This window comes from Malaya genurostris, chromosome 1, assembly GCF_030247185.1.
Source record: "Malaya genurostris strain Urasoe2022 chromosome 1, Malgen_1.1, whole genome shotgun sequence".
NCBI lineage: Eukaryota > Metazoa > Arthropoda > Insecta > Diptera > Culicidae > Malaya > Malaya genurostris.
The window spans coordinates 124166704-124179017 of NC_080570.1; the positions used below are offsets into that span (position 1 = coordinate 124166704).

General features: G+C 39.0%; 1 protein-coding gene across 1 annotated transcript in view; it reads right to left on the reverse strand.

Moving 5' to 3' along the window:
- LOC131425684 (transmembrane protein fend-like) overlaps nt 1-12314 on the reverse strand; it is a 279340-nt gene that overhangs the window by 97606 nt on the left and 169420 nt on the right. Inside the window, exon 2 of the mRNA XM_058587755.1 lies at nt 9637-9684. Coding sequence (XP_058443738.1) covers nt 9637-9684 — 48 coding nt within the window. The remainder of the gene's footprint in view (nt 1-9636; nt 9685-12314) is intronic.

Genomic DNA, 12314 nt, shown 5'->3' on the forward strand with positions numbered 1-12314 from the left:
CATCTTGGTAGTTCATTAAACGAATGCTAGAACTTTTGCCAACATATGCTTGAGCATGTAGTTTTTAGTGTGTACCATCGGATGTTTTCTTGGCCGGTTTTGCTATCCCAGTTGATGTTTTCTGTGTTATTGTTTGTGAAGTTTGTTTGATAATTATTGAAAAAGCTGTTGTCTCACGTACGTACGTACGTACGAACGGGATGCAGCAAACGACGACTGTCTCTCTGTGTTTGTGGATGATAAATTCTTTCTATCCTTCGGTAGGTAAGGGAGGAAGAACGACGTACGACGCTAATTGAAAGGTGCGATGGAATTGGACGTTGTTTTTACAAGGGTGGAGTTCGGACTCGAAGGCAAACAGAATCTGCTGATTAGATGATGGTGTTTACCCTTTTCCAGATGAAGTTGCGTCACGGGAAGATGTCGGGACGAATGAACGGATGGTGCAAATAAGGAATTTGTTGGTCAGTCTAGTAAATACGAAAGCATGTACTGGACGGAGCAGATTATTCGAAAATTGTGATAAGGAACGTCATAAAAAAGCAGATTGCGAAAGAAAATTTTGATGATTTACTTCAACTTGTTTACGTTTCAAGCATTGCTGAAACAAGGCCAATCTAAAGAACAAACAGAGCGCTATGAACTCCCTTCGAAACAAAATCAGTCAACGAAAGTAGCATCGTAAAAAAAATCCCGGCGTTTGTTTGGCATCCAAGCGGTTGGTTGGTTGTTTGGAGTATCCATTATCGAATCACACCCAGAACGGTTTTATTTTCTATCGGAAAACCGGAGAAACTCGTGTGTGCATCTTGGATTCCATCCAACACGTGTGAATGCCACAACAAAAGGTGTTAAAACGGTGTCGAATATTCCTTGGCGGAGCTCGTAGCTGTTTCTCTGTTTTTCCTTGAGTATTTCGAGCGTGTCGACTCGTACCGAACAACTCCATAAAAGCGTAAGCAAATAAACGTGCATCGTCCTCACGGGCTTCAAAAGGAAATTTGAGTTTCGAGTAAGTTTGCTTTTATGATTTCCAGGTATGACACCTTCCAGTCATCAGGTAGTCTGGTTTTGAGGACGAGACGGTTTTCGCTTGAGCAGAACTGGAATGTAGCGATGGAGCCAATTCTTTGATGGCGTAAAACCGATTCTTTGTATTGTATTTGTATTTCTCTTCTATTTCTCAGTATCGACGAGGAAGAATTATTGACAAGAGTCTTAAAGTTGGATTTTCTCAAAAGAACGTGTTAAAGAGGTATTTATTTATTTATTTATTTATATATTTTAATCAACAGACAAAGTAAAGTCCTAATGATTATTTCTAAGAATATTCAAAAAATTTGCTTTTATTCTGCTACGAGGAAAATGGAAATCGAATCCCATAGATACGCCATTGAAGGTTCGCTGCAATCCAATAACGGCACCGTTGATTCCGTAGTTAGTACGACGTAGAGGCATTCTGAGGAGGTTGTTGTTGCGAAGAGCTCTAGAACGAACGTTGATGTTGATTTCACTAAGTAGTGCAGGGCAATCAATATTGTTCGTCAAAATATCGGCAATCAGCATTGCACGGAACAGATCTCGGCGTACTTGTAGAGTATCGAGTCCGATGAGCATCGCACGGCTTTCATAACTAGGCAGCTGGTGAGGGTTATTCCAGGGCAAACGACGAAGAGCGAAACGAACGAATCTGCGCTGTATTGATTCAAGTCTTAAAGCTCCATTATGAAAGTGAGGGTTCCATACTGACGAACAATATTCGAGTGTTGACCGTACAAGCGAGCAGTAGAGAGATTTCAAACAATATATATCTGTGAATTGCTTGGCGGTTCTCATGACAAATCCTAGACAACGAGAAGCTTTTGCCACGATGTACGAAATATGCTGCTTGTAATTCAATTGTTCGTCGAGAAGAACGCCAAGATCTTTGACACAATTGACTCTATCAATCACTGATCCTCGAAGACAATAATTGAAACGAATTGGTGTTTTTTTTTTCGTGTGAAGGTGATAATCGAGCATTTGCTGATATTTAGCGTCATTTTATTAATTTCACACCACTCGGAGAAAATTTCAAGCTCACTTTGAAGGAGACAGGCATCTTCAAGAGTCTTGATAATTTGGAATAACTTTAGGTCGTCCGCGAAAGATAATCGTGCACCTTTCAATGAAAAGTTCACGTCGTTGAAATACAGTAGAAATATCAGTGGTCCGAGATGACTGCCTTGTGGAATACCAGAAAAAGCAAAAAACTCCTTGGAAACATTTTCATTGATCTTAACCGCCAGCCGTCGATTGCAAAGATACGATTGAATCCACCGAAGAATGTTGGAACCGAAGCCCAGTCTGTCCAATTTGGCAATTGTGATAGCGTGATTAATTTTATCAAAAGCAGCAGAGAGATCCGTGTAGACAACGTCCGTTTGATGACCTTTAGACATAGCATCCGTTATAAACGTCGTGAAAGTTAGTAAGTTAGTGGCCGTTGAGCGTTTCGGCATGAACCCGTGTTTAGTTTCAACGATGTACTGCTTGCAGTGATTAAAAATAGGTTCCAAAACGATAAGCTCAAACAATTTAGGAATGGCGCTAAGAGCGGTGATACCACGGTAATTGTCGATGTTCTTCTTGTCTCCTTTTTTGTACACAGGAAACATATAAGCAGATTTCCAGATATCAGGAAATACTCCAGTCATGAGTGACAGTCGGAACAGAAGACATAGAGGTACTATAATACCACTAGAGCATCGCTTCAAAATAACTGCCGGGATACCGTCGGGTCCAGCAGAGTATGAAGACTTCATTTTTGCGATTGCTGTTTTTACGGAACTTGCGCTTATGTTCATTGAATTCATTGACTGTCCCAAAACGGGAACGTTAAGTGCCGCCTGGGTGATTTGGGAAGGTGCTAAGATTTCTCTAGAAAATATCTCAGAGAATTTTTTCATGAACATTTCGCAAATTTCCTGCATGCTAGAACTTGTCTGTTCATTGTAAAACATAGATGAAGGAAGATCTGACTCCTTCCTTTGCTCGTTAACGTGCTTCCAGAATGATTTTGGATTAGACCTTAAGAAAGAAGCTGTGAGAATAGGGTTAACGATAAACTCTATCAAGACTAAGTGCATGGTGGCTGGTAGAGAACGAGGCAGCCCAAACAGTTTAGGACCCGAGGTGGAGATTGATGGGGTACTGTACGAGGTTGTTGACGAGTTCATATATCTTGGAACACTAGTGACATGCGATAATGATATTGGCCGCGGGGTAAAAAGGCGTGTTACAGCTGCTAATACGGCTTTCTGCGGGTCTCGTAGCTTGCAAACACGCACAAAACTTGCTCTAAACAAGTCACTGGTACTACCTGTTGTCCTATACGGCCACGAAGCATGGTCGTTGAAGGAAACAGATGTTCGAGTACTCGGCGTCTTTGAGGGAAAAATCGTGCGCTCAATACTCGGCGTCTGTAGAAGAGAATGGAGAATGGCGCAGACGCATGAATCATGAGTTGTACCAAGTATACAAAGATGCGAACATTGGAAGGTTTATAAAACACGGCAGACTACAGTGAGCTGGACATGTATCAAAAATGCCGGAAGAGAGAATGGCCTACGTGAAGTTCAGCACTCGCTGGCTGTGCGCAATCGAAGAGGATACACGCGCAGAGGAACTACAGAGCGGCTCAAGATCGAGTATCCTGGGAAGCTACAATTCGTTCGGTCATGTTCCGAAGACGGAATGTGCACCATTAAAGTAAAGTGAGTAAGTATTGTCATACTAATCGTGCATGAGCAAGTTTAAAATATTATGTTTTCATAAAAAATAATCGAGTATTCTAAAACATTGGCGGAATATGTTGTATTCGTAGTATTGAGTAGTATATTTATCTCTTTGGCAATTGATGGATACCATTTCAAAAGGAATCTTCACCTTTCATTGACATCCTTTCATCGAGCCATTCTCGAATATTCTCGAAAGTTTGGAAGTGCTATTCAGACAGTGCGTGTCCCATCGATGGAAAGAGGAGATAATTAGAAGGTGTCAGCCCTGGTGAATATAGTGGATGCGGTAGAAGCTTCCAACCAATCGTAGAAATTGTTTCTTAGCCTACTTTGACTGAAAGTGAATCCCATGGATAAGATCTGTGTGATTTTATTAAAGCCACTCTAAAACGAATGGAAATCAAAGCAAGTCTTGCTCGCGAATATGAAAATACCATAACAACGCCACAAATGCTACACACTAAGATTTATTTCCTCTGTTCGGTAATTTGTTTTGACGAGAGCTTTCGGTAATCAATTTAAATAATGGATATTTCGGTACATGAGTTTAATTTTACAAAAATTATGCAAATTTTTACCGGACGAACAGTTTTACGTAGATTCTCATTACAGAATTCTGTAAATAGATATGCAATTCATACGGTATATCTGAATAGTCGCCGAATACGGTAAAAACCATACTGTCCGTATGGTAAAATTATCTTCCAATAATCGAATTCCTGTGAAAACTGATTGTCGCTACAGAGGCTAAAGTTTTTAAAACATTAGAGCCAAGCTTTTTTTTACTTATGGTCTGAAAATAAATTCATATCATTTTTCTTTTATTTAGGAGATATTTTATTCAGGCCTATTTGCGTACAAGCTTTACGTGGCCGATTGAGCCGATTATTTAAATAATTTTTTTTTGAGTTGGATCTCGTTGTCACCCTTTATCTAGGGGGAGAAGAGCTTCCATTTCCCTCCTGCGAGGATTGAGGGGCACTTCGTTCGTGGTTCGTCTCTTCATCCATTGCCGCATCGATGGTATTGTTGTCGATTTCCGTCTTCTTTTCGTTTCTAGTTGCTGTAAATGCACCTTGTTGTACATTGTTTGCAGTTGCTGGTTGGTTGGAGGGTAAGTTGTTAACTGCAGCTGGTGTACTTTGTTCTATAGGGAATGATGATGGATTCGTTGAAGGGGATGATTCATTGTTGTTGGCGGCTGTCATAGGTGTACTGGGGTTGTTTAGGGTTGGTGTGAAGGAAACACCGTTGTCCTTTGGTGTAGTTGTCTCCTTGTCCGGTTTATCACATGGCTTACCGTAGTGAACAGCTTTTTGGCAATATTGACATGTGGCCATCTGATTGTCATAGGTAACAAGTGATTTGCACGGAATTCTTGTATCTTGACCGAAAATCACACAAGAAGGTATAGCCTTCTTCAAGTGTATGCGTGATAAACGTACGCCATTTAGAATACCGAGGAAAAAATTCTTCCATTTTTCTTTTTCGATAGAGAGAATCTCTCCGTATTGCTACATAGTTTTTCAAATATATGAATCGGTGACGCCTGAGGGAAGATCATGCACACGCACTTCTATAGCACTATCTTCCATATATACTGGAATGTTGTACTTAATGTTCTCGTGCTCCACATAGTGCACATTTTTATATTGAACTGCATCCAACTTTTTATAAAACTGGATGTAAACAACATTATTCGTCTTATTGCATTGAAGTAAATGCACACGTTTAATGTCAAGATGCATTTGCTCCTTAAGCAAACCTTCAAGTTCTCGCATCGAAGGTCGAATTTTGCACTGCCTGAAGTCAACAACAATTGTATTCTTTCGTGTCGGTGGTAGCTTTTGTTCGCTTGGTTCACTCATTCCGAGGTCGTTCTATTGTTCACTACACAATACTGTACTTGGTTTCTTCTGTTCCGAACGTAAGCGGTTTTGTTTTATCGACTGACTTGGATGAGATGTGAAAACGAACTGGTATTTTGTTTTAAGGTAGCGCTTCGTGGGTAGATCGAAGCGAGACAACACAATGCTTCCTCTTGCTTTGTCGTCGAAATTTCACCCTAAATTACAAATTTCTCCAATACTAACCCGAAAAACGAAACTAACGAAAAACCAAAAACATACGATTTTTTTTGGAATTTCCGTTTTCTTTTCCGTTCTCTCGCTATTTTGGGTAAAGTGCTTGAAACCCCGGGATAGGCAGCGAACTTCACCTGACCACGGCTAAGCGCTACCTTAACAATCTAACCGTGCATGGACAAGTTTAAAATGTCAAGTTTTCATCAAAAATAATCGAGAATTTTAAATCGGTGGCTAAATATTTTGTATTCATACTCTCAACTCACGTGTCCAACACACTATCTCTTTGGAAATTGATGTATACCATTTCAAAAGAAATCTTCATTTTAGATTGACATCCTTTCATCGAGGTATCCTTAAAAGTTTGGAAGTGCTATTCAGACAGTGCGTGTTCCATCGATGAAAAGAGGCAATAATTAGAAGGTGCCAGATCTGGTGAATATAGCGAGTGCTGTAGAAGTTCCCAACTAAACGTAGAAACTGTTTCTTAGCCCAATTTGACTGAAAGTGGAGAATCATCGTCATACTGAAGAGTGACTTTGCCGTTGTCGTACTACGATACAGTTGCAATTATCGAAGATTTATGTTTACTTCATTCCTCAAATTTCAAACATTTAGTTTCTCTCCATTCTGAGAAACTTTTTCTACACTATTTGACACATACTCACATACATACATACACACTTAGTCTTCCGGGCCAATTTTCACTAGTCAAAGTTTCAAGTGATTGCATAAACTTCCTATATGAGAAAGGCGATAAGTGTGCATCGTTATCATGATTTTGTAATAAGATTAACAAGTAGGTACAAATTAAATAGAAGATTTACAAATTTACATAGTTTTCACCTGAAAAATATAGATTTAAATGTGGCACCCCGGCTCGCTATGCAAAATTAAACAAAGCACGCTGCGAACGGATCAAAGCCGGTGGTGTTTTCCTCTTTCGTACCGAGGCGTACAGTTTTGCATCGTCATTTTGAATGACGATTTGAATGTTTTTACTTTCATCGCCCTATAATTTCGGAACCGGAAGTCGGATCTGGATGAAATTGCACAGTATATTTAAAGACAATGTGATCTTTAAGTTGAATCAAGAATCGTGCAAATCGGTTTAACCATTGCTGAGAAATCGAAGTGAATTCCGATTTTGAAGCTTTTCTTCACTATTAGAGGTGCTTTCGGAAGCGGAAACCGGGGACTAGTAGTCCCAAAGTAGTTTTATACATACACTAGCTAACAAGTGAGTTTTTTACCTCGTGCCGCCATCGCTTGCGAAAAATACCCATTAAATTGAAAATTTTCACTAATCGCACTATAATACCAGAACTGGAAGGCGGATCTGGATCAACTTTTCGGAGACTTTTTAAAGAATTTCAAGACTTTTTATTTGCGTCCTAGTTTTTGTGAAAATCGGTTAAGAAATTCCCGAGAAAATGGAGTGCGCATTTTCTCATAAATTTGCACATATTGCCTTGTGATTCCGTAGCCGGTAGTCGGATCGGGATAGAATTCAATAGCGATCTATGGGATCGTAGGACATTTCATTTAAATCTGAGTTTGTGAAAATCGGTTCAGCCATCTCTGAGAAAATCAAGTAACATTATTTGTCACATACACACTCTTTGATGTTAAAGAAACTGAATTCTTTATCTGCTGGATTCGAACTTTGGAGCCGACTGCTAGAACTGAATTCTGAAATTTAATTTAAATGCTAGATTCTTGAGTTTAACTCTAAACCTTAAACTCGAGAACTGAATTAAAAAACTGATTCTTGAACCGACCACTGAACCTGTGTTCTGGAACTGAATCCAGGCATACGATTCGGGTTGGACACTGACTTCTGTGCTAGAACAGAACTATGGACAAGGATTCTGGTATGCAGCTGTATTTTAGCTACAGAATTACGATCCAGGATTCAGTTTTCAAATTCGGAACCAGAATGCAGCTCTAAAATTCAGTTTTAGAATTTAGAATGCGGAATAGAACTGAGTTTTTGGACCGAATTCTAAACTCGGAACCTGGATTTTGATACGTATTTTAGAATCGCACACTGGAAATACAACTGAATTTTGGATCTTAATTCTGGTCCTGGTCTCGTTTTAATTTTGGTCTTAAGTTCCAGAACTGAAACTGAATTCCGAATAGAAATTTTGGAACTGAATTCTGACCTCAATTGCAGTACCAGGATTTAAATTTAGTACAAAAGTCCTGATCTAAAATAAAGATTCCTATCTCAATTCCAGATTTCGGTTCCAAAACCCAGGCTTAGAGTCAAGTTTTGGAATTTGGTTTCAGTTCCAGAAATCGGCAACTCGAATCTGACCTTGGATTCTGGATGAGGAACTGAATTTTAGATCTGGATTCTGGAAATCTGGTCTTGGGTTCTGAAACTGAACTCCAGACTCTGAAATCAACATACGCATTCAAATCAATACACAAAAATCCAATTAAAAAACTGGAAAAGTATGTGAAAATATTCTAATTGAAGTCTATCCTACTGTAAACCTTCACTAAACTTGATATTTTCACTTCAAATTAGCATATTTCAACAGATTAGTAATTCTAATAGTACTTTAGTGGACATCTATAGACTTTAAATGGGCTAATTTGAGGAATTTTCACGGTTGTTGCTCATTTTTCGGGGCATTTTGCTCCAATGTAAACGACCAGCAGCGATCGCTTTTGTTTAAAGCGAAACTCGCACTGCGAACGACCCGCAGCAGAACTGCTTCCTGTGCGGATTGATTCAATACTGAAGCAATTTCTGTGAAGGGATTTCCTTCTACGTGATTTCGTTTACAATAACATTATTTAATTCTAATAGTACTTTTGTAAACATTTGTCAATTTAGAATTCTCACGGTCGCTGTTTACTTTTCGGTCTGTTTTGTTCCAACGCAAAGAATCTACAGCTGAATGCCGTTGTAGTTGTCCTTGTTTGAAACGAAACTCACACTGCGAACTGAATTTTGAACCTGAAATTATATTCAGAAACTGAATTCTTGATACTGGAACAGGAACCAACCGAAATCATGCACTTGCTTGCTGCCAGGTTTCGTCGAAACGAGACACTTACAAGTGACAGTCCAGGGTTAAGCAGCTGTTTCGAGCTCTTCAGAATCCTACTGGATTTGATCTTCACGACACCTTTTCTACTGTCAACCAAAGGGCGACAGTTATTACCGCTTTTTCAAGGATAAGGAACTACTCGGTCGGCGGTGGTGCTGGCGAAGAGCAACGATCAAACGCGCAAAATTCATTCCCGTTTCCGTCAATGAGCCGTAATGTGTTGTTATATTTACACAAAGAAGTTTGCCAAGTGCAAACAATCGCGCAAAAGTTACGATTCGTGAAAAACAATGCACAGCACTCTCGGATTCAAGCGCGCAACCGTCGGTGGAAAAGTTTCGCGTTCACGTTTCCTCCCGAACCGGCAGGCAGCCAGCCAATCCAAGAAACCCACGCCGCGTTGAAGGATGGGGTGTTAAAATAAATAATGCAAACTACTTAAAACGAACTTCGAGATCCCTCCGGCTCTGGTGCTGACTCTGACTCAGGCACAGTGTGTTTATGAGGGATTCTGTATTCTGAGCGTAAAAGGCGCGCTTTGGCAGTTCTATGTGATGCAAAGGATAAAACTTTGATGAAGGTACCGAAGCCAGGGGGTTGAAGGGAGCCGAGCTGGAATTGCCTTCCCACTGCGTGCTTTCCGAGCAGAGTCGGTCGTCGGTTCGGTTCGGTTCGTTTGAACACAAGTTTCAGGTTGATGCTTACCGTTGTGCAGTTCTTTTGCTGGAAGCAGAGTGATTGCTTTGTTGCGTGCTGAAAAAAAAAACAGAAAGAGAAAGGAAGTGGAAATCAGTGACTGTTTGGGTTGAGTGGAGATTCTTGAAATGTATCGTTTGAATTGAAGTTTTTCTGTTCCGGTTTACATATATAATCAATCGGGTGTCAGGTTTGATATTTGCCGGTAGGTTCAAAAGGTTTTCGACCGGTTGTGATATTTGGGCTGTGAAGTATTTTGAAAATTATTTGAACATTTTTGTTGAAAATATGACAGTTCAGTAGTTGTTTACTTAATTTCAGAAATATGTTATACTTGAAAAATGAAATGAATCCCGTACAGCATTTTGACAGCTTCTTTCACTGAAATATGCAAATTCGAAATGAAATAATCGTAATCAAAACTCTGTATGTTGAGGTAGTTGGGACCGCCTATTTGTAAAAAAAGCTACAAACGAAATCACGTAAAAAGAAAACCCTTTGCCAAGCTATTTGTTTTAGTATTGAATCAATTGGCACAGGAAGCAGTTCTACTGCGGGACGTCCGCAGAGCCAGGCTCAAAAATACAAGAGAAAGTGGACAACGATGAGGAATATTATACAAAATCAGCCCTTCTAATGACTCCAAATGTTGTCTAATGAACTATTAGAATTGCTTATCAGTTGTAATAGGCAAATCGGAATTGAATATAATCAATTTAGTGAAGGTTTGCAGTCTGGTAGATTCTAATTATAACATTTTGGCTTTTTTCCTGCTCGGCTCCTTTGACGTCTTACTTTCAATATGAGGCGCCTTTCTAAAGTTAATGTTGTGGAAAAGTGACAAGTTTCTGATCACGAATATCTCTCATTGTACTCAACATAATCGCATCTTTTTTGTTTCATGTCGTTGGAAATACGATCAGGAATTTTTAATTAAATAATCTGTAGAATGAGAGAACCATTAATAACTCAAAATTAAAGGTTTTTAAAACTTTGAGAATCAATGGAGTTCCAGAACACAAGATTCAGTTACAGAATTACAGTTACCAAATTCAATTTCAAAATGTTGTTTCAGAATTCAGATCCAGAATCCAGGTTCAGTGCTCAATTCCAGAATCCAAATCCAGAATTCATTTCGAACATTCAACTCTAAAATTAATGTTCAGAACTTAGTCTCAGAATCCAGATCTGCAAAAAAAAAATAATTTAGTTGAAAATTCAGTTTCAAATTTCAGCTCCTCAATTTAGGATTTACTTCTAGAATTCTGCTTCAGTACCCAAACCCCAAATTCATGTCCAGAAGCCAATTCCAGAATTCTGAATTCATTTCCAAAATTCATTATCAGATTTTAGTTGGAACTTTTGTTGCAGAATTCATTGCCAATTCTGAATTCAGGGTCTGGTTTCATCTATGGGTTTGGACTTGAGCTTGGATCTGCAAATGAACCTAGATTTACCATATTACTGATCCCCGTCTCGATGCTGGTATTATATTAATACTATCATATTACTGATCCAGATCCTTGACCTACGAGCTTGAAATCCAAACCGGACCGGTTATGTCTTTAAAATTACTCACCCGTTTTCTTTTTACGTGATTTCGATCGCACGTTTTTCCAAAAAGCGGTCCTAACAGCTACAAAAATAACAACACATAGAACTTTTCGTTTTTCGGGCCGAATGAATATATTTTTTCTGTTGCCGTCTACATTACTCGCACGCAAACGACCAGCAGTTGAATAATGTAATCGCGGGATTCATTTCAGGATTTTAGAATGTGGTATTTTCTATAATATTGAATGATCTTAATAGTTCTTTAGATAACATTTAGAGCCATTAGCACGACTGATTTCGTGTGATGTTCCTCATAGTTGTCCACTTTTCGTTGTATATTTCTCCAATGTAAACGACCAGCAGCTGGATGACGCAATCGCTTGAACTGTTTATAATGCCGGTTGATTTCAATCTGAATCGATTTTGGTTAAGAGCTTTCTGTTTACGTGATTTCGTTTGTAGCTTTTTCATAAATGGGCGATTCCAGGGGCCATAAAAATAGCAACGTATAGAGTTTTGATGTTGATTATTTATTTTTTTTCCTTTCTCATATAACCTCACACAAAGTTCCTGTATTTTATTCGAATCCGACTTCCGGTTCCAGAATTACAGGGTGATATGTGCAAAACAAAAAATGAAAATAAGTGCACTTACTTTTCTCAGAGACGGCTGAACCAATTTCAAATGATAGGTCTCTTGGTCTCCAAAACATAACTTCCAAATTTCATTAGGCTCCGACTTCCGGTTCCGGAATTATAGGGTGAAATTTGTTAAAAATTCAATACCGTCACTTGAAGCGGCGAAACACACACGTAGAAGAAAATGCTTAACTTGCGTCGAAAATATTCCAATCGGTAGTCATTGTCAATAGACAATCAAATAATTCGATTCCGGCTGTGCTGATTCTCGATAAGCTGCTTGCAAAATATTGCTCAAAAAGTATGCTTTAAAAAACCGCTCGGAAAACGGCACGCAAAAACGCGAAAAACTGCTTGTAAAACCAAATGGAAAAACAGCTTTAGAACTACTCGAAATATATGCTAAAAATTAACTTGAAAATAGCTACTCGAAATATGAGCTTAGAAATTACTCCACAAGCAGCTTGAAAAAAAAAACTGCTCTAAAAGTACCTA